The sequence below is a fragment of the Haematobia irritans genome, chromosome 1 (assembly GCF_050003625.1).
Source record: "Haematobia irritans isolate KBUSLIRL chromosome 1, ASM5000362v1, whole genome shotgun sequence".
NCBI lineage: Eukaryota > Metazoa > Arthropoda > Insecta > Diptera > Muscidae > Haematobia > Haematobia irritans.
In genome coordinates, this window is record NC_134397.1 from 131,928,677 (window position 1) to 131,952,070 (window position 23,394).

The window sequence follows — 23,394 nt, forward strand, 5'->3', positions numbered from 1 at the left end:
AACTTAAAAAAACAATTCTCGTGCACGATCGATTTTATTTCAGGAAATTACATAGAAAGTGGTGGACAATGTGATTTAGTGCATGTATGGGGATTGGTTTTAACAAATTTAAGATTTTTATTTTTTGAAAAATACAATAACATAAATATATTTAAGAAGCCAAAAGGTTTAGAAAACCGGATGGAACATAATACAAAAGAGCCTTTCTTTCAAAATTTATTATTCCAAATTGACATATTTTATTTCAAGGTAGGGTTTTGGTTAATGTTTATAATCTCCTTACAATAATTTACCCAAAGTATAATTGCGATCTGAGGGTTTTGCCTTAGAACGCATATCAACTCCTTTCTCTGAAGTCATGTGATCCACACGATTGTGACGTTGACGATTTAATCCTACATTCCACCATTGATTGGTTTCTGTAAATTCTACCGAAACTGTGGCCAAATTATGGAAAGCACTCTTGGCCAACATATGACGATTGGCAATTTCCAAACGAGTTTTAAGATCATAGACTTTTTCCAAATCCTCTACACGATTATGATTTCGGGTTTCGGTATCTGTTAGACATACACAATTCCAAGGTGACCACTCTTCGCTTTTATTCCAACGTGGTAATCTGTTCGAAATGAGATGAACACCAAAAATTCCAACTAAATCTCCTTTCAATTCCAAATAGTTACCTTAATCTTGCCAAATTATTGCATTTACTCAATACCGAATGCCCATGCCATATTTGATCCACTATGTGACGTATATCATCCACTTGCATAATGAAAGCACATGAGCTACTACAATGTTTCTTACGCTCATCACGTTGTATTGATCTTAGGATACCTGTATAAACAACGTTTTCTGTAGATGCCACCTGTATACAGAAAAAAGATTTTGGCATGTTTTGGGTTATCCGGTTTTCTCTGTGTCCTTCTTACCTTTAAATAATAACATTTCTTACAAGTGTCCACTTGAAATTGTCTTGTTCGTATGGCAAATTGTGAATATGGTTTTACTTGTTTACATACCCAGCACATACGATTTCCTTGTTCTGAAAATTCAAGTATAATAATTTTATGGGGACAAATTTATGTAAGCATATAAAATAAAACACACAAATACACCTAACCCCTAGGACAAGGTACGCATATTGTCAGTGAAAGAAATGAAAAACATATTGAGAAATTTAGATGGCATAGCGTTCATATCAAGTTCGAAGAAGCGGCTGGTTTTGTCTATAGCAATTCAGGAGTGAAGCATACAAATAGATGTCTCATGAGCTGAGTTGAATGACCTCATTCAATCTGGATTGCTGGAGCGTCAGGTGGCTATTAAGGCCCCAACTCAATCCCACGGCGCACAGTGGTTCCAAATCGGTTTTTAGAAATAATTCTGTAACTTTTGAACGATATCAACATAATTTTTCTGTGTGTGAAAGCTAAAGTGTTTTCCTCTAGGTTTGCATTTGTGGGTCCCTAGTGGGCCCACGGGCTTACCTGTAGGCGTTGAAAGTTGGTAACCTCGGGGGTATGAAATTTTGTTTTAGCTGTCAACGCAATTTTGAACCGATTTCGATGAAAACAAGTAAGTAAAGTCTAAAGTCGGGCGGGGCCGACTATATTATACCCTTCACCCCTATGTAGGCCAAAATGTGTGTTACCATCTCAACTACTTCACATTTGCTGGAAGCTATATAAAGGATACAATTTTTTTACTTCTACAAAATCTCTAGAATTTTTAAATCGGCTAACGCTATCCAGTTAATTGGAGGAAACTTCCATTGAAAATGGGTCTAAAATGTGTAACAGTCTACCATATTTCCCCAACTCTGGTGTACGTATATATGGGAGCTATATATAATCTGAACCTGATTTTGACTAAATTTGACATGTACCACTGTGGTATCACAATGGACTGAATAGTTTAAGTGAGCCTGATACATCGGGCTGCCACATAACCTAACCTAATCATAGTTAGAATAATAATTCTGCTATCTATGCGAAATTTCAAGTAAATGGGAGTATAACTTTGACCCCCTGGTCATATGAGTGCAAATCGGAGGAAGATATATATGGGAGTCATATCTAAATCTGAACCGATTTCAACCAAATTTGGCACAATTACCGATACTACTAAATGTACTCCTTGTGCGAAATTTGAAGCAAATCACGGCAAAACCCTGGATTTTGAGGCCATATAAGTTCAAATCGGACGAAAGATATATATGTATGGGAGCTATATCTAAATCTGAATCGATTTTGACCATATTTAGTACATACAATAGTATCGTTAAAAGTACCGCTTGTGCAAAATTTGAAGTAAGTCAGGGCAAAACTCTGGCTTTTGAGACCATATAAGTCCAAATCGGGCGAAAGATATATATGTGAGCTATATCTAAATCTGAACCGATTTTAACAAAATTTGACACACTTAACGATACTATTAAACGTACCTCTTGTGCAAAATTTGAAGCAAATCACGGCAAAAGTCTGGCTTTTGTGGCCATATAAGTTCAAATCGGACGAAAGATATATATGGGAGCTATATCTAAATTTGAACCGATTTCAATAAAATTTACCAAGCATTGGTAGAATGTCAATTCTACCCTCTGTGCAAAATTTCACGAAGATCGGTAGTAAACTTTTGCCTCTGTGGTCATATGAGTCTAAATCGGACGAAAGATATATATGGGAGCTATATCTAAATCTGAACCGATTTGCCTGATATTTTGCAAGATTTTCGGGATTCATAAAATATTTGGATGTACGGAAAAGAAAATCGGTTGATAAACACGCTAACTATGACCAATTCGGGGATAAATATATGAGGCAGCTATATCTAAATCTGAACCGATTTTTCCCAAAACCAATAGCGATTGTCTCTGTCCCAAGAAACGGCCCTATGCCAAATTTGAGGACGATCGGACTTAAATTGCGAGCTGTACTTTGTGCACAAAATTACATATACAGACAGACAGACGGACATCGCTAAATCGACTCAGAATTTAATTCTAAGCCGATCGGTATACTATAAGATGGGTCTATGACCACTATTTCTTGGCGTTACATACAAATGCACAAACTTATTATACCCTGTACCCCAGAAGTGGTGAAGGGTATAAAAAGAAACGAAGAAAAAAATGTGTGCTCATGTGTTTTAGATTAAAAGTTATAAAGTCCACAAATTAGAATTTCAAAAATATCGAATTTTGACCATTTTTTTTTTTGGAAAGAGGCACATACATTCTTTCTGGCGTAACATTTTTTTTGTAGATTTCTCCCAACCTTTTTTACTTGTTTCTTATAGACCACCAAATAAGGATACATTTTAAGCTTTTCTCGGCAATTTTGGTCAAGTAGTATAGGAATTCTTCTCCCCCCAAAATCGGCAATTTTTCAAAAAGAAAAAAAATTTTTTTTTCAAAAATTCTCATTCGGCAAAGCGTCGATTGCTTAGCCGATCTGTTTTCCAAAAAGCCCTATGTGTCGACTGTAAAAGGTAAAAGTTTTCAACATCCTACCAGTAAACAGCTGAGAAATATGCAAATTACAAAAAATAACGGTTTTTTAATATATGTCCCCACTTTGGGGATATTGGGGATTTTTGATACCAATTTTGGGAATGGTATATTTAGCAATATTTCTTAAAAAATCAAAAGTTATTAAGATTTCAATTCATAAAGGGTGATACGGTCAAAATTTGGTCAATATAAACTTGACGTATTTCTTTCAATTTTGCATTTAAAAAACCTGAACACCCCTCATTTTGAAGGTGTGTGTGTGTAGAATGTTGCTCCTGTTTTGATTTTGAAATTCACTCTTCAGTTGTCAAAATGCCGTCCAAGCAAGAAGAGCAGCGTATCAAAATTTTGCTCGCACATTGCGAAAATCGGAGCTACTCGCACGCAAAGCTGGCAAAATCGCTAAAAGTTGCCAAATCAACCGTTACAAATGTAATTAAAGTGTTTGGGGAACGTTTGTCGACAGCCAGGAAGTCTGGATCGGGGGGAAATCGAAAACCGGAAGCCGCTGAGACGACAAAGAGAGTTGCCGGTAGTTTCAAGCGAAACCCTAACCTCTCTCTCCGAGATGCCGCAAATAAGCTGGGTGTATCGTCTACAACCGTGCATCGAGCCAAAAAACGAGCCGTGAAAGAGTATTTGAATAAACGTCTGCTGCCTTTCCTGAAGAAACACGGTTGTTCCGTACTGTTTTGGCCGGATTTGTCATCTTGCCATTACGGTAAAAAGGCCATGGAGTGGTACGCCGCCAACAACGTGCAGGTGGTTCCCAAGAACCCTCCCAACACGCCAGAGCTCCGCCCAATTGAGAAATACTGGGCTATTGTCAAGCGGAACCTAAAGAAGGCAAAAAAATTGCTAAGGACGAGCAACAGTTCAGGGCAAACTGGCTTTCTGCGGCGAAGAAGATGGACAAGGTGGCTGTACAAAATCTGATGGCAGGTGTTAAGCGTGAGGCCCGGCAATTCGGATTTGGAAAAGCGAAAGCCTAACTGAATATTTTTCCTGAATTTTATACTAATTTAACTTGAAAAAGAAATTTAATTTGATTTTTTAAATAAACGATTTCACCGATTTACACGCGTTTTCCCTTGACCAAATTTTGACCGTATCACCCTTTAGAAATAAAGCTCTCTCAAATACCTTTCCAATGATGTATTATATTTATACCCGTGCTTATCCAAATGCGCCAAAAACTTGCACTAAACGGCATTAACTCGGGTAAAATAATGCAATTCTGCAAATGTACATTTATATGGGGGCTATACTTAAATCTGAACCGATTTAAATCAAACTCGGCACACTTGACGATACTATCAAATATACTTCTTGTGCAAAAGTTGAAGCAAACTCGGCATGCGTAGCTAGAATGTTAATTATGCTACCTGTGCAAAATTTTAAGTAAATCGGAGTAAAACTGTGGTCTCGGAGTGAAAATTTAGTTTCTGGTGGCCATGTAAGTGTATATCGGACAATATATATATGTATATGGGAGTATCTAAATCTGAACCGATTTCCACCAAATTTTGCACACTTGACTGTACTACTAATAAGACTCCTTGTGCAAAATTTCAAGCAAATCTATGTAAAAAAACAAGTATATATGGCCGTAAGTTCGGCCAGGCCGAAGCTTATGTACCCTCCACCATGGATTGCGTAGAAACTTGTACTAAAAACTGTCATCCACAATCGAATTACTTGGGTTGCGGTAAAGCTTGGCAATGTATCTTAAAACCTTCTAACTCCGTCTTGTAAATTGTAAGTAAGTCCATACGTGGTATATATTAAATCAAAAATAAAGACCGATTGAATGTATATAATTCAGTTTGACAAAATTTTCTATAGAAAAAAAATTTGACAAAATTTTCTATAGAAATAAATTTTTAGCAAAATTTTCTATAGAAACAAAATTTTCTATAGAAATAAAATTTTGACAAAATTTTCTATAGAAATAAAATTTTGACAAAATTTTCTATAGAAATAAAGTTTTGACAAAATTTTCTATAAAAATGAAATTTAACAAAATTTTCTATAGAAATAAAATTTTGACAAAATGTTCTATAGAAATAACATTTTGACAAAAATTTCTATAGAAATAAAATTTTGGTAGATTATTTTTGGCTCGAGTGGCAACCATGATTATGAACCGATATGGACCAATTTTTGTGTGATTGGAGATCGGCTATATATAACTATAGACCGATATGGATCAATTTTTGCATGGTTGTTAGAGACCATATACCAAAACCAGGTACCAAATTTCAGCCGGATCGGATGAAATTTGCTTCTTTCCGCAAAGCCAAATCTGGGGATCGGTTTATATGGGGGCTATATATAATGATGGACCGATGTGGACCAATTTTTGCATGATTGTTAGAGACCGTATACCAACACCATGTACCAAATTTCGGCCGGATCGGATGAAATATGATTCTCTTAGAGGCTCAGCAATCCAAATCTGAGGGTCCGTTTATATGGGGGCTATACGTAAAAGTGGACCAACCTACATTTCAATACCATCCGACCTACATCAATAACAACTACTTGTGCCAAGTTTCAAGTCGATGGCTTGTTTCGTTCGGAAGTTAGCGTGATTTCAACAGACGGACGGACGGACATGCTCAAATCGACTCAGAATTTCACCACGACCCAAAATATATATACTTTATGGGGTCTTAGAGCAATATTTCGATGTGTTACAAACGGAATGACAAAGTTAATAAACCCACATCCTATGGTGGAGGGTATAAAAACGGAACTTCTAGATTCAAAATACTGACCCAACTTTGTCAAAATTTTGCAAAATCTCATACCCCCGAGGTGACCAACTTTCAACGCCTACAGGTCAGCCCGTGGACCAACTAGTGACAAATTTGCAAACTTAGAAGAAAACACTTCAGCTTTCACACACAGAAAACATTATGTTGATATCATTATCAGTTCAAAAGTTACAGAATTATTTCCAAAAAAAAGCGATTTGGAACCACTGTGCGGCGGCGGGTTTTTTGTTCCGGATTGACCCAATGGGTCCAACTCATCCGCCAGTAGCTGCCACATCAGTGTACGTGCTGTTTGGTCCGTATTTTTGAGTTGGAGAAACCCGGAGAAACTTCTCTGTTTGCTGTTGGTACGAGTCGGGATAAAGGAAAACCCCGCACTATGGTACTATTCGGTTTGCCGAAACCTGATTCACCAGTCTTCGGTATCGGTGAGGTGTAACCGGTGCTTGGAATGAGTGCACTTCCGGAACTGCTCTGGCCCAACATCTCTGCGGGAGTATAGTCATAATGACTACGTGGCAGGATGTTGCGCCGACGTCATCAGACTATGTGACCCCCGACATCAGCACAACAATATTCTCCGCCGCAGCATCTTACACCCAATGTTGTTGTACCAGTTCCGGATAGTGCATCGTTTTTGCAATTGAATTGCAACGGGCTCCGATGTAAGATTAGTGAGATCATGGACTTTATGAATCGGAAAAGGATTAGGGTTGCGGCGATCCAAGGAATTAAGCTGAATGCCACCTGAAGCCTATGCCATTGTGATGGCAATGTGCTACGAAAGGATTGTACAAGAAGTGGAGGTGGTGGCCTGGCTTTCATATTACATCGTTCCGTGCAGTATAGACCTATCCAGCTTGTGCCAGAGACTAGTGGTCCGAGTCGGGATAGAGGAAAACCCCGGAACATGGTACTATTCGGTCTGCCGAAACTTGGTTCACCAGTGTTCCGTTTCGGTGAGGTGTAACCGGTGCGTGGAATGAGTGCACTTCCGGAACTGCTCTGACACAACATCTCTGCGGGAGTATAGTCATAAGGACTACGTGGCAGGATGTTGCGCCAACGTAATCAGACTATGTGACCCCCGACATCTTCAGCACAATAATTTTCTCCGCCGCAGCATCTTACACCCAACGTTGCAAAAACGATGCACTATCCGGAACAGGTACAAGTTCCGGATAGTGCATCGTTTTTGCAATTGAATTGCAACGGGCTCCGATGTAAGATTAGTGAGATCGTGGACTTTATGAATCGGAAAAGGATTAGGGTTGCGGCGATCCAAGGAACTAAGCTGAATGCCACTTGAAGCCTACGCCATTGATGGCAATGTGCTACGAAAGGATTGTACAAGAAGTGGAGGTGGTGGCCTGGCTTTCATATTACATCGTTCCGTGCAGTATAGACCTATCCAGCTTGTGCCAGAGACTAGTGAATGTATGGGGTAGCAGTCAAGCCTAGGGCTGCCGATGTAGAGCTATACAACGTGTATATACCGCCAGTTGGTAGGTGTGCTCCAGGTTATAGCCCATACATTGAGTGGCTGTTGGGTGACCAGAGAGGCATAGCTTTGGCAGAGCAGATATATGACTTCACATTTTCAACGGTGGCACCCACGAAAATTATGGGTAATGTTCGCCAGATATATCTTTAGCATCGCCTGGTCTGATTTCATAACCTCTGAACTTCGGACGTTTATCTACCAAAAGAAAGCCTACTGGGAAGGCTTCAGAGAATATACAGATCGCCGCATCAGTGAGCTCCCATCCCTCTCTCATGTTCATGTTGCCCAGAGGGTGTTCCGGGACATCATAAACGCTGCAGCCGCCCGATGGTCGAATTACCCAAGTGAGGCACAACTTCCCAGTAGAAGCGGCGGGACTCGCAGATGAGCGTGATGAACGCCGTCGTGCTAACCCTGCTGATCCTAGAATCAGGGAACTGAATCTAGTGGCGGTAACAGATGCGTAAAGATTTTCAACATATACATTATATTCCATGTTAAGCTCAATGACAAGGGACCTCCTTTTTATAGCCAAGTCCGAACGGCGTTCCACATTGCAGTGAAACCACTTAGAGAAGCTTTGAAACCCTCAGAAATGTCACCAGCATTAGGTTAGGTTAGGTTATGTGGCAGCTAGGCTTGCCAGATGGCCGGGATTCGCCTGGATTTTCCCGGAATTTCGTCTCTATGAAGTGTCCCGGATCTTTCACAAAATTTACCAAATATCCCGGAATTTCAATTACTCAAGGCATATGTTTTATTTTTTTTACATTTCTTAAAAATGACAACGATTTAAAATTAAATCGCTTTCAAAAATATTTTTGGTTTTGGATTTTCATACATTTTAAATGTACATTTGTTTGTCCGTTTTTGTACCATTTCATTTAATCTCACCACTTTGAGAAAAAAATCAAATCACTGTCTTGCGAATCATCAGCTGTCACTTGAGTAGTAAATGTAAAAAAAATATACGCAAATATCCAATTCACGTTTTTCTGCAAAATGCATTTTAACAAATTATAAGTCAAGTTTGTGCTCCCTGCCATCATTTCAAAGTTCGATTTTATCCCATGATTACCATAGACCCTTTAGTGACACTATAACAATCCCCAATTCGGATACGAAATATACCTAAAACCATGTCCATGGCGATATCCAAATTCCCAGTCCAGTCGAAAGCCACTACAAAAGAAGCAGCGATTGTCACCTCAGAGCTTAAGTTTGTTTGCCAAACCCGAAAGTAATATGCCAGTAAATATGAGTTTCGGTTTCCGTTTAAAAAAATATATTCCCAAAATTATTTACGTTTTATATAAAATCGTCGCAGCCATCTTGGGAGAAAGTTTCAGAGGCTCCAATATATTTAGGAATTTCAAAGCTTGCTGACAATTACGACTACGCCATGGCGTTTATGCAAATTTACCAAGTGATAAAATATGGGGAACTAATATCGAAAAATATGACTGTTTTTGCTTGTCCCGACAAATCCCGGAATGTACGGCGCAATGTCCCGGATTTCGGCAACCATCATCTGGCAACCCTAGTGGCAGCCCGGTGTATCAGGCTCACTTAGACTATTCAGACCATTGTGATACCACAGTGGTGAACTTCTCTCTTATCACTGAGTGCTGCCCTATTCCATGTTAAGCTCACTGACAAGGGACCTCCTTTTTTATAGCCGAGTCCGAACGGCGTTCCACATTCCAGTGAAACCACTTAGAGAAGCTTTGAAACCCTCAGAAATGTCACCAGCATTACTGAGGTGGGATAATCCACCGCTGAAAAACTTTTTGGTGTTCGGTCGTAGCAGGAATCGAACCCACGACCTTGTGTATACAAGGCGGGCATGCTAACCATTGCACCACGGTGGCTCACCAGCATTACTGAGGTGGGCTAATCCACAGCTGAAAAACTTTTTGGTGTTCGGTTGAAGCAGGGATATAACCCACGACCTTGTGTATGCAAGGCGGGTATGCTAACCATTGCACCACGGGGTATCATACAGACAGGTCTTTCTTCATTCACCAGTAGCCAAAATACTTGAGGCATTACACCTCTCGTGTGGCGTTTGATAAGCAGTTCCTCATTAGCAAACAAAGAATTGGGAACAACAATTTTTGGTGCAAAAAAAATTCTTAAGCTATTCGCTGTACCTGGAAGAAATATAAAGAGATTGTTCAAAAGACCTACAATCCAATACAATCGGTCGTCCCCTTATCTCCCAGTATTAGTGAAGTCTGATCGAGAAATCTCCAGGTTGTGCAAAGATTGATCGGATGTCGTTCAAAGATGCCGTAACAGCATGCGTTCAAAATGCTCTTATAAACTGCATTTGGGTAAAATACCATTGTACCTCAATGAAGTCAACTTCTGGACGTGCTATAGCCGTTCGGTTCGATTTTAGGAAGATGAATTAGCATTCACTCACCCGATCGCCGAAAACGAGTCAGAGAACGGTTCACAATGGCTCAGAGAACTATGTATTTATTCCTATCAGTCCAGTGTCGTATTGGGCATACTAAGGGGGATGAATGAAAGAGAGATGCCAAGGAAGATCAGATTGGTGCTATCCCAGCAACGATATGGAGTCTCTGGGAATATACAAACGTCTTATTTGGGGATCTCTCTTGAAATAATCTGGCGACCGTGGTGGCGAATTGCCTTTACATCTCGATGTCTACAGTTTTTCATATCATTCATTCGTTCCATAGCCATATCCGTAATTACAATCAGTATTTTACTCACTATGCGGCTTTGGTTCTCTATCGAATTTAATCAGCTCTAAAAATAGAATATTCTGGCGTTTTCGCAATATTTCCACATCGCAGTGTTTGGTGTAGACCAATAAATTACGTTCACGATCAAACAAATCGAAAAGCTTTAAGAGAGAAGAAAACATTAGAGAAATATCACAAAATTATGAAACTAGGAAAGGCATTTCCATACTAACCTCTCCGAAGTCGGGAAAATCCTGTTCGTTAACCAAAATTTCCCGAACTTTGTTAATTAAATCCAAACGTGCAGCTTTCTTTAGAGGTTTTTGCAAATCCTTGTAGATTTCGGTTAAAAAGCGTACCCTTTGTGTCCTCAACAAATCCAAGGTGACAATAGTATCTGGAGAGAGGGAGAGAGAAAAGAAAAATTTACATATGCTAAATTTGAATTTCTCCCAAATCAGGTACCTCCATAACCAACCCATTTAATAGGTTCTCCCATTTTCTTAAGCATTTGCTCCTGCCGATAATCTCTCATTGCTTCAGCTACCACTTGTCGCTGACGCTCAATGCCATTCAGCAATTGTATTTCTTTGTCCAGTAGAACATTGACCTCAGCCACTCTTGCTGGACCTTCATACATGCTGGCAATTCTTTTTAATTCGGCGATTTTCCATTTTTGTACCTCGCCATAAAGTAAATCAAAATCATCCTGAGTTCTTGGAAATTGTTTTGCCCTTTCCTCACGTTTTATACGTCTCTCTTGAACTTGTTGGAATGTCTCTTCTTCAGCTACACGATTGGCCACAAGGCGTCTATATGGTAAACGAAGAGTTTAAAGCAGATCAGAGATATTTTCAAATTCAGATGTACCTGTATTCCTGAGCACATTCACGCATCCACTTCATCCATTTGTAGCGGCGAAAATTGCGTTGTATCAAACGAATTTTACCCATTCTATTTTTGGCTCGTTCCTGTTGGGCGTAGGTGACATAATTTCCGGCAGTTATATAATAATCAGTAGCTTCCGACCAATATCGGACATTATTGCCATCCAACCAACATTGTGATGTTTGGTCATGCATTGTATCCTAAGTTGGGGAAAAAGCGGGAAAACATGGAATATTTATTGAACAAGAGCAGAGAAAGTTTTTTTTTGAAGCAGATGGGAAATTCGCAACTTTAGTCAAAAATACCCTATCACATTAATATTGATTTTTCACACCACCATTCAGATACATCGCGATGATGTTCAGATACTCTATGTTTCATATATGCACTTTATTTTCCATATTCGAATAAATAGGTGACGTTGTGATAGAAATGAAAAACCTTACGGGAGAGAACCGCATTGTTTAGATTTCGTTGATTTCAGAAAATACTTACAATTAATTTTACTTTATGCTCAAATGTTTGTGTGTCTCGACAGGCCAGAGTTTCCACTTTACATTTGTTGATGAATGGTCCTGTTTGGGTAAAGGCATCTAAATACTCTATACCTGTTAAATAGATGTAAATTTGAGAGTTTAGATCTTCTCTGCATAGACCTTTTGATTGGCAAATAAAAACTCTGAAGAGATAATTCCTGTAAAGAAATTGCAGAGAACTGGTATATGAGTGTGATTGAATTTTCAAGGGTCGATTTGATGTGTCATTTAGTTTGCGATGAATTTGAAACCGTTGCTCTGTACGTCAGATTGGCGTATATGGAAGAGAAGTCTAAGAGACATTTTGGTTCTTTGTGAAAGCGCTATTGATGTACTACACCGAAAGAACATTCTGCGTTAAAAAAAAATCTTCATAAAAAGTACGAAACATTTTCGTTGACATTATGAAGAAGTTTCATTGTAGTTGTAAAATTTCCGTTCGCGACATAAAATTGTCTCTGATAGTGTGTTTCCAGAGTATTCCTTTATTCAATTTTTTAATGCATGTCTATACAACTTCTCAACTGGGCGATAGGATGTTATGAATAAAAGTGAGGCAACAAATCTGAAAATTAGTCAAAAATGTAAGCTATAAAGTAGTGATGACATTTTGCAATCTTGTTAGTACAACCCATTGTACTTAAGATATTTTTTTCTAACTAGGAGGTTAGGTTAGGAATAGTGGCAACCCGATATTTCAGGCTCACTTAGACTATTCACTCTCTTATCACTGAGTGTTGGCAGTGTTGCAATTATTGGGGATTTTTCCCCAAATCGGGGATATTTTTTTCGTGGATGGGGACAAAATTTTTGAGTTGGGGACTTGGGGATTTGGTGGGGAATTTCCACAAATTTGGGGATTTTTGTGGGGAATTCTGGTCAGCATACCAAATCAGGTTTTGAGTTACGGTTTATATGAAATTCTTTACGTCTACATGCTTAAAAAGGGGCTTAAAGAAGTACAGAGAATCTTCAAAATATGAAGAAAAATTCTATTCCAAGAGTTACTTTACAATTTACTTTGTTTCTAAGAAATTTTTTATACCCTCCACCATAGGATGGGGGGTATATTAACTTTGTCATTCCGTTTGTAACACATCGAAATATTGCTCTAAGACCCCATAAAGTATATATATTCTGGGTCGTGGTGAAATTCTGAGTCGATCTGAGCATGTCCGTCCGTCCGTCTGTTGAAATCACGCTAACTTCCGAACGAAACTAGCTATTGACTTGAAACTTGGCACAAGTAGTTATTGATGTAGGTCGGATGGTATTGCAAATGGGACATATCGGTCCACTTTTACGTATAGCCCCCATATAAACGGACCCCCAAATTTGGCTTGCAGACCCTCTAAGAGAAGCAAATTTCATCCGATCCGGCTGAAATTTGATACATTGTGTTAGTATATTGTCTTTAACAACCATGCAAAAATTGGTCCACATCCGTCCATAATTATATATAGCCCCCATATAAACCCCACAAGTAGTTATTGATGTAGGTCGGATGGTATTGCAAATGGGACATATCGGTCCACTTTTACGTATAGCCCCCATATAAACGGACCCCCAAATTTGGCTTGCAGACCCTCTAAGAGAAGAAAATTTCATCCGATCCGGCTGAAATTTGGTACATGGTGTTAGTATATGGTCTCTAACAACTATGCAAAAATTGGTCTACATCGGTCAATAATTATATATATCCCCCATATAAACCGATCCCCAGATTTGGCTTGCGTAGCCTCTAAGAGTAGCAAATTCCATCCGATCCGGCTGAAATTTGGTACATTGTGTTAGTATATGGTCTTTAACAACCATGCAAAAATAGGTCCATATCGGTCCATAATTATATATAGCCCCCATATAAACCGATCCCCAGATTTGGCTTACGGAGCCTCTAAGAGAAGCAAATTTCATCCTATCCGGCTGAAATTTGGTACATTGTGTTAGTATATGGTCTTTAACAACCATGCAAAAATAGGTCCATATCGGTCCATAATTATATATAGCCCCCATATAAACCGATCCCCAGATTTGGCTTGCGGAGCCTCTAAGAGAAGCAAATTTCATCCTATCCGGCTGAAATTTGGTACATGGTGTTAGTATATGGTCTCTAATGACTATGCAAAAATTGGTCCACATCGGTGCATAATTATATATAGCTCCATATAAACCGATCGCCAGATTTGACCTCTGGAGCCTCTTGGAAGACCAAAATTAATCTGATTCAGTTGATATTTGGTACGTGGTGTTAATATATGTCCTCAAACTCCCATGCAAAAATTGGTCGAAATCGGTCCATAATTATGTACAGCCCCCATATAAACCGATCCCCAGATTTGACCTCCGGAGCCCCTTGGAAGAGCAAAATTCATCGGATTCGGTTGAAATTTGGTACGTGATGTTAGTATATGGTATATAACAACCATGCATGAATTGGTTCATATCAGTCCATAATTATATATAGTCCCCATATAAACCGATCCCCAGATTTGACCTTCGGTGCCTTGTGGAGAAGCAAAATTCGATCTGGTTGACATTTGGTACGTGGTGGTAGTATATGATATTTAACAACCATGCCAAAAGTGGTCCATATCAGTCCATAATCATATATAGCCCCCATACAAACCGATCCCGAGATTTGGTTTTGGAGCCTCTTGGAGGAGCACATTTCATCCGAGTCAGTTCAAATTTGGTACATTGTGCTAGTATGTGGCCGTTAACAACCATGCCTAACTAGGTCCATATCGGTCTATAGTTATATATAGCCCTCAGATAAATCGATCCATATCAAGTTCATAAAAATTGGTCCATATCAAGTTCATAATTCTATATAGCCTCCACATAAGCGACCCCCATATTTCAATTCTGGCTCCTTACGTACCGTGCATACCTTTTTGTCTAATATATACCACGTGTGGACTAACTCACAACTTAGAAAACGATTTAAGATACCACAACCCAAGTAATTCGATTGTGTATAACAGTCTTTCGTAGAAGTTTCTACACAATCCATGGTGGAGGGTACATAAGATTCGGCCTGGCCGAACTTACGGCCGTTTATACTTGTTACTATTGTGAAATTATTTCGTAAGGAGTTGGGTCGAAGTGTTGGCCCCTCATCTTTGAGTTACGGTTTATATGGAATTCTTTACTTCTACATGCTTAAAAAGGGGCTTAAAGAAGTACAGAGAATCTTCAAAATATGAAGAAAAATTCTATTCCAAGAGTTACTTTACAATTTACTTTGTTTCTAAGAAATTTTTTACTATTGTGAAATTATTTCGTAAGGAGTTTGGTCGAAGTGTTGGCCCCTCATCTGCATTCATCGCTGATTTGGAAAATATATATCAAATATATATAATAGAGTTCATTTCTTAGCTATTCAGAACTAAGTTTTGATTCGTAACTACACATGTTGACCCAACTTCTATTTTTATTTCTCGAGCATTTAGAAGATGATTTGCATAAGACACAAATTCGATGACTCTTCCCAGCAAAAAATGGAGCACTAATTCAGCAGGATTGTAAGGGAGAGAGGCAGTACCAACTGCTTACAAAACAACCGAATCAGCGCTGATTTTTGTGAGGGATGCTCGATTTAGAGCAGCTTCTACATAGCGCTGATATAATTGCTCATTTTAATAGCAATATTGCTCCGAAATGATATATGATCTTGAGTTTCCTATTTTATAGAATTGTTGGTACGAATGAAAACAGCACTACCTTTCATGCATCTATACTGCATGACTTGGTTGCAATAACGTAAACGAATGATCATAAACTAGTTTGATTACTCGTTTTTGCCACCGATTCGTGCAGTATGGATGCACTGCCTACTTTATTGTATACCAAAAAGCGTAACTAAACTCTTACTGCTGAAGTATTTTTTGCTGGGTTTATACCAATAATTAATTCTGATGAGGGATTCTATCAGTTAATATTTTGAGCACCCGTCTGATTTTTTGGATTTTGAAATCAATCTTATTGTAACTCGCAAACTGGTATAACAAAAATTGCATATTTTTACAATTTTTAGATTTTGACGGATTTTTTACAGCAGAGCTTATTCCTTTTTTCAAACAACTTGCCAAAAACTGTATGGGGGATTTTTGTGGGGAATTTTAAATTAAATTGGAGAGTTTTGGGGATGAAAGCGACTTATTTTGGGGACAAGAGCCCGAAAAATTCTGGCAACACTGTAGAGAAGCTTTGAAACACCCAGAAATGTTACCAGCTTTTTGGTGTATGCAAGGCGGGCATGCTAACCATTGCACCACAGTGGCTCCCAATTTTTCTAACTAAAAAACGTACGAACATTACGAAAACTGTTTCATTAGAAGTATCAAATTTTTTTATAAACAATACGAAATGTTTTGATAAAAAGTACGAAAGTTTTACATACAATTATGAAGAATAAATTTCGGTAAAAGAACGTAATATTTTCTTTTAATGAAAAGTTTCTTTAGTAGTAAAATAATGAAAAAAATTGTAATTTTAACGAAATTGTTCGTTCTTTTTACGAAAAGAACTCTTTCGGTGTACAAAACTCTGATATTTAAAACATTCGTAATTTTTGTGAAAAACTTTCGTACTTTTTATGAAACAGTTTCGTACTTTTCATAAAAAATTTTCCTACTTTTTATGAAAAGCTTTCGTACTTTCGCAATTTTTGTGAAAATGTTCCAACTTTTAGAAATAAATTTTATAGTCCGAGGTGCATTTGGTTGTAGTAACAAGTTTTGAAAAATGTCATCACTACTTTCATCTTAAATTTTTGAATAATTTTTAGTTTGGTTGCTTCACTTTTATTCATAGCATACTGTCACCCAAGTGAGAAATAGCATATTCGAGTACATTAAAAAATTGAATAAAGGAATATACTCAAGTACATTATCCAAGACAGTTTCAAAGAAAATGTATTTTTTATGAAGACAATTTAATGCAGAATGTTTCGTAAAATATTCATAAATTCGTAAAAACTTCATCACAAAAATCAAGAATTTTGAAGAAAGTTTCGTTAAAAGTACGAACTTTTTACGAAGAAAAGTTAATGTAGAATATTTCGTTGGAGTTTCATATATTCGCAAAATGTTCTTCTTAAAATTTACGAAAATTTCGTTGTTTTAATGAAGAATACACAGTTACAGTTAATGAAGAATTTTTCGTAAAATTAACGAAGAGATTTTTTTTTTCGGTGTAAGATGAGCTCAACAACACAGCTTCCGAAAAAGTAGTTTGGATCCCCAACTTATGATTCCAAAGTTGTGTAAGTTTGTTTCATCATAATAGGACACAGCCACAAATGTCATTGATCACGAAGAGTCAAAACGTACACAGAAAAAAATTTCACGAAAAATTTTCCAATTAAAATTTTAATTGAGTTTTAAAAAATATTCAATTAAAAATTTAATTGAATCAACAATTTTTTTTACTGAAACAAAAATCAATCACGAAAATTAATAGTAGCAATTAATTTTTTAATTGGATCAATTAATTTTTTAATTGACCTTCAACTAATTTTTTAATTGATACTATCATTTCTGTGATTGAAGACATTTCAATTAAAAATTAATTGGATCAATTAATTTCGTGATTGAATCTAAAAAAAAAATTTGTGTAGGTTAGGTGGCAGCCCAATGTATCAGGCTCACATAGACTATTCAGTCCATTGTGATACCACATTGGTGAACTTCTCTCTTATCACTGAGGGCTGCCCGATTCCATGTTAAACTCAATGACAAGGGACCTCCTTTTTATAGCCGAGTCCGAACGGCGTTCCACATTGCAGTGAAACCACTTAGAGAAGCTTTGAAACCCTCAGAAATGTCGTCAGCATTACTGAGGTGGGATAATCCAACACAGAAAAAATATCACCAAAATATTTCCAATTAAAAAGTTAATTGAAGTTGAAAATTTTTTCAATTAATAAATTAATTGATACAATTAACTTTTTAATAATGATAGAAACATTAAGTTAATTAAGTCAATGATTGAAAATTTTAAAATTTTTAATTAAAAAATTAATTGATACAATTAACTTTTTAATCGAATTCGGAAGACTAATTCAGTTAATTTTTAATTAAAAATGTATTTCAAACAATCATTTGTTAATCCAAATAAAAACTCTAAGCCAATCTAACTAAGTAATTAAAAATAGATACCTTTTTTAATTAATAAATTAATTGAGTTTTGCAATCAACATCAATTAAATTTTTAATTGAATCAATTAAAAAATTAATTGAATTTTGCTGAAAAAATCAATTAATTTTTTAATCAAGAATTTTTTCTATGCCCAATTAAAACTATGATTGATACTATCATTTTCGTGATTGAAGACATTTCAATTAAAAAATTAATTTGATCAATTAATTTGGTGATTGATTCAAGTAAAAAACGTCTTTAAAATAAAGTGTTGAAAAACATGTCCTATATTTGAGCGATTTTTTTGCTTTGTAGTCAAGATGCAAAAAGACAACAAATTTAAAGACAATTTCGTTAATTTTTAAAAATTTTTCTTAATTATTAAATTCAAGTTGACCTTAGCCCAAAAAAATTTTCTTTCATGTTATGATACCAATTTTTAAGTCCAATCACTTAATTATAAGGACAACACGACTTCATTGAAAAGTTTATCGACTTTTGGAGAAGGAAAAAAACGTTATATTAGAGAAATACGCCTTCTATTCTAAGCAAAATGTGCATTCGTATTTTAAAGACATGAACTCTTTGGCCTCACGACAATATTTTTTTCAGTGTATTTAAACTCAACAAAGGGAGCCACCGTGGTGCAATGGTTAGCATGCCCGCCTTGATTCACAAGGTCGTGGGTTCGATTCCTGCTACGACCGAACACCAAAAAATTTTTCAGCGGTGGATTATCCCACCTCAGTAATGCTGGTGACATTTCTGAGGGTTACAAAGCTTCACAGTGGTTTCACTGCAATGTGTAACGCCGTTCGGACTCGGCTATAAAAAGGAGGTCCCTTGTCATTGAGCTTAACATGGAATCGGGCAGCACTCAGTGATAAGAGAGAAGTTCACCACTGTGGTATCACAATGAACTGAATAGTCTAAGTGAGCCTGATACATCGGGTTGCCACATAACCTAACCTAACCTAACTCAACAAAAAATTTAAAATTCTCATAATTTGTAAAACCTTCTCAAAAGAACTTCCTTGGATGTGAAAAAGTCAACTTACACAGGTTCTAATCCGCCGCAAAGGTGAAATTTTTAATTTTTTCTATTGTTTTTTTATTTCCAATTTTTTTGGCGACATTTAATTGTCCAAAATTTGAATTTTGACTTTAAAGGTCAATTGGCGTATTTTATAAAATTGGTCCAAAATAACTTCATCGGAAGTGGGAAATCTTGGAGCCCGGAACGCTCTTAGAAGAAATGTTTGGGGAACATCTGTTGGGGCTCATTTTCATTATGACGCGTAACCCAACATGTTTGACCCTGCTTCATTTGGGTTTTAGGGCTGACTTTTATACCGCGAGTTGGAACTTTTATATGGAACAATGGATTAGAATTCAACAAAAAAAAAAGAAATTCCCACCAAAAATGGAATAATTCGGTAATTAACTACACCTTATACGCCCCAACAAAATAAAAGATGTTGCCAGTAATAAATCAGAGATCAAAGATACTCTTCTACAGATTCTTGCCAATGAGAAATGCATTAGCGTAGCTAGACAATTTTCCTAGGGGGGGCTATAGCCCCCCCTAGCTAGAAATTTATATTTCATTTATTTATATTTCAATTAATGTTTTATTTCATAAAAATGAATAAACAAATTAGACATCAAAATAACTCGAAAATTAATTTATAATAAAGCAACTAAAAGTAGTTCCACACATTTCCCAGCAAAAAAATTTGGAAGTTCTTCCAAAGGCACAACTTTAAAAGAATTTCCAGAAGATGTACTCCCAATGATGTTCTTTATTTTAACTACTCAGGAAGTTCTTTAAATTCAATTTCTGATAACTTGGTTTTTTCATACTTTTAATGGGAAATATTAACTTTTTTGTTTCAAATACCTTAAAAACGAAGTAAGAATTCATAAAATGGTACAAATAATTTAAATTTTGTCGAAAAAAATTCTAAATCCAATCTGAAAAACTTGTGAATTTTTGAAAATATTTGAGGTCAAACGTTTCCGATAAGCATTATGATCCATTAAAAATTATAAAAATTATTTATTTGACAAAATATAACAGAATTTTTTAATTTACATTCAAAACATTGAATTCGGATCACACCTAAAGAAGTGATGCAAATTCAGTGCAACGGCTGTTGAAATGGAGGACTTCCGTCCTATGACAAGCCCATGTTAAATTCATCGCTTCTTCGCCAATTTTGCACCGCTTCCGGATCCAAAAAGATCATTTTCATTACTTTTTTGGCGACGCTTTTTTGGCTGGGCTTGTTTATTTTTTATAAAAATGGAAAATCGTAAATAGGTTTTCAAATTCTGGGGGGGGCTAAAATTTTTCTGGGGGGGTCTAAGCCCCCTCCCCAGAGGCCTTCCTACGCTTATGGAGAAATGTTAACTTAGAATTTTATGCGTTAGTAAACTACACACAAAAAAACAAATTCTGATTCAATCACGAAATTAATTGATCCAATTAATTTTTTAATTGAAATGTCTTCAATCACAGAAATGATAGAATCAATTAAAAAATTAATTGACAGTCAATTAAAAAATTAATTGATCCAATTAAAAAGTTAATTGATACTAATAATTTGTGTGATTGATTTTTTCCCAATTAAATTTTTAATTGAATATTTTTTAAAACTCAATTAAGATTTTAATTTGAAAAATTTTAGTGAAATTTTTTTCTGTTAGTAAAAGGTTCAATAGTAAGGCTTTGATAGAAACCAAGATCCAAGATTTATATAACAGAAAAGCGAAGATATATAATTTGAAGAAACAGATAAGCCATGCAAGAATGAACTTCAATAGTCGCTTCGTCCTTATACCCAGCAAAAAAAGCGTCGCCAAAAAAGTAATTGTCTAAACTACAGTTTAGACTTATCTTTTATATTTATTATTTTATAACTTACATTTTTTAAACTGAAATCTACTTGAAATTTAATTGAATTATTGTGAATTATAATATTGATACAAGTTTAAGTCTTAAGTGAATTATCGATTAATTTCCCAAGCATATTATTGTGAATTATCAACTTTAAAACATGTATGTTTCTTGGTAGGTTTGTTAACATAAAATCTACAATTCAATTTTGCATCTCAAACGGTGAGCACAGGCAATAAACCAAACCTCCATAACTCTAACTCTTTTGTTTTCTCTATTTTATTGGTTTGTACCACTGTGGTGTCATAATTTCTCATATGCTGAGAAATTATGACAAAGATCTAACGTCCACAAATCTCCTAGCTCCAAAAGGTTATCCACATGTTGTTCCGCCCAGCTACCCACAAATACAGTCCACACACACTAAAGGAATTGGTGTCCACCTACTCATCTGCTTCGTCCACAATCCCCCCAAACCCCAATTCTAAACAGTAATGAAAATGTTCTTTTTGGATCCGGAAGTGGCGCAAAATTGACGCAGAAGCGATGAATTTAACATGGGCTTGTCATAGGACGGAAGTCATCCATTTCAACAGCCGTTGCACTGAATTCGCATCACTTCTTTAGTGTGATCCGAATTCAATGTTTTGGATGTAAATTAAAAAATTCTGTGATATTTTGTCGAATAAATAATTTTTATAATTTTTAATGGATTCTAACGCTTGTCAGAAACGTTTGACCTCAAATATTTTCAAAAATTCACAATTTTTTCAGATTGGATTTAGCATGTTTTTCGACAAAATTTAAATGATTTGTACCACTTTATGAATTCTTACTCTATTTTTAACCTATTTGAAACAATAAAATTTAAAATTACCCACTAAAAGTATGAAAAAACCAAGTTATAAAAAATTGAATGAAAAGAACTTCCTGCCTTTGGAAGAATTTCCACATTTTTTGCTGGGTAGTTAAGTGAAAACAAAATAAATTCAAATCTATTTTCTACTATCAATTATGCTATTTTTGGCTCGAAATCAATACCAAAATCATTAGTAGTAAAGACAAAATCTTTCGAACCGGACAAACTGAATATTAATCTGTTTGTTACACTTACCAGTATTTTTATCCAAATAACCACATAGAAATGGTTTTGAAATTGCTTTATTTTGTATTTCCACAACGATATTTTTAGGTTTTCCATTGCGTGAATCTTCCGGAGGTATATAAACCGTAATAAAATCGGGTAGGCGATGTTTACTAAAATGAGAAGAAACAAAAAAATACAATTTCTTGGACATGGGATACATACACTAAATTACTTGTAATAGACTTCCAAATCCAATTTTGGTTCACGTTCATTATCCTCATTCGGAGTTGCTGTATCTGTGGTCAAACTTTTACGTTTCTCTGTAGGTTTCAGAGACAAAGCATATTCATGGATACCAAAATCATCATTGTCAGTTTCACGTATACGACATTCATCCGATAGAATGCAATTATTTTGTGCTAGAACTAATAGGTCCGGAGCTACTTCAAAACGGCGTCCAATATCGACTTTAACTTCTCCCAGAGTCATACAGTTGGGATACACTTGAGCTATCACTTGGTTAATGGCTAAACGAAATTTCACCGTTACATTCTCGATGGTCACAATTTCATCCTGTTCATCTTCGGTATTTTTGCAAGAGGATATTTCTGCTGGAGTTTTTGTTGGTCGCGTAGAATTTGAAGATGTTGGTGATTCGTTTAAGGGATTTATTAATACTTCCTTTGTGGGTGTAGGTTTTAGCTCCACCTCATTAATGGTGGGCAATTTCGGTTCACAATTCATGATTGGTTATTCTCAAATAGTTATTTTATATTGGATTTATTTCCAGTTGTCAAATTATTTGAAGTTTTTTGTGTTATATTTTCCCTGTGGGGAAAATGCTTTAGACCCTTCTACAATTTACCACAGAATAAAATAAAGATATTTGTGTTGTACGTCATTATGCAGATAGGGGTAGACATATTCTAAACAACAACAGTTTCCTTGGCTGCAATAGCCATTCTATTCCTTGTTGATTCCGATTAATGTTAATAAATTCCATCGGAGTGTATGTAAAGGTATTTTGTCCATTAATTGAACCCGGGACGTACTTATAGGTATTTCTAATGTTAATTAATATGGGGTTTAGTCACATTAATGAGTTGACATAATATTGCACTGTGTTTTTCGTATAAAATATCAGATGTGTTGAGGATTTCCATGGATTTTTTAAGGAGTGATCACAAATGAACATTCTTATTAAAAGAAACTAAGTTAAAAACAAGTATATACGGCCGTAAGTTCGGCCAGGCCGAATCTTATGTACCCTCCACCATGGATTGCGTAGAAACTTCTGCGAAAGAATGTCATCCACAATAGAATTACTT

General features: G+C 36.2%; 1 protein-coding gene across 1 annotated transcript; it reads right to left on the reverse strand.

Annotated features, from left to right (window-relative positions):
* Positions 1–15: 15 nt before the first annotated feature.
* On the reverse strand, positions 16–22,879 carry LOC142221817 (IQ motif and ubiquitin-like domain-containing protein). The gene is made up of 10 exons (XM_075291648.1): positions 22,299–22,879; positions 22,094–22,236; positions 11,899–12,011; positions 11,386–11,603; positions 10,981–11,327; positions 10,749–10,912; positions 10,544–10,676; positions 933–1,045; positions 684–868; positions 16–619 (listed from the first exon to the last, which is right to left on the reverse strand). The coding sequence occupies exons 1-10, from the start codon at positions 22,808–22,810 to the stop codon at positions 280–282; spliced, it is 2,268 nt and encodes a 755-aa protein (XP_075147763.1). The 5' UTR covers positions 22,811–22,879; the 3' UTR covers positions 16–279.
* Positions 22,880–23,394: the final 515 nt, after the last annotated feature.

Excerpts from the sequence above, each read along its gene's own strand:
- LOC142221817 (XM_075291648.1), bottom strand. The coding sequence starts at position 22,810 with ATGAATTGTGAACCGAAATTGCCCACCATTAATGAGGTGGAGCTAAAA. Across the intron at positions 11,604-11,898 it reads AGCATAAAGTAAAATTAATT|GATACAATGCATGACCAAAC; the intron begins GTAAGTATTTTC and ends TCCCCAACTTAG. Across the intron at positions 10,677-10,748 it reads ATTTTCCCGACTTCGGAGAG|CTTTTCGATTTGTTTGATCG; the intron begins GTTAGTATGGAA and ends TCTCTCTTAAAG.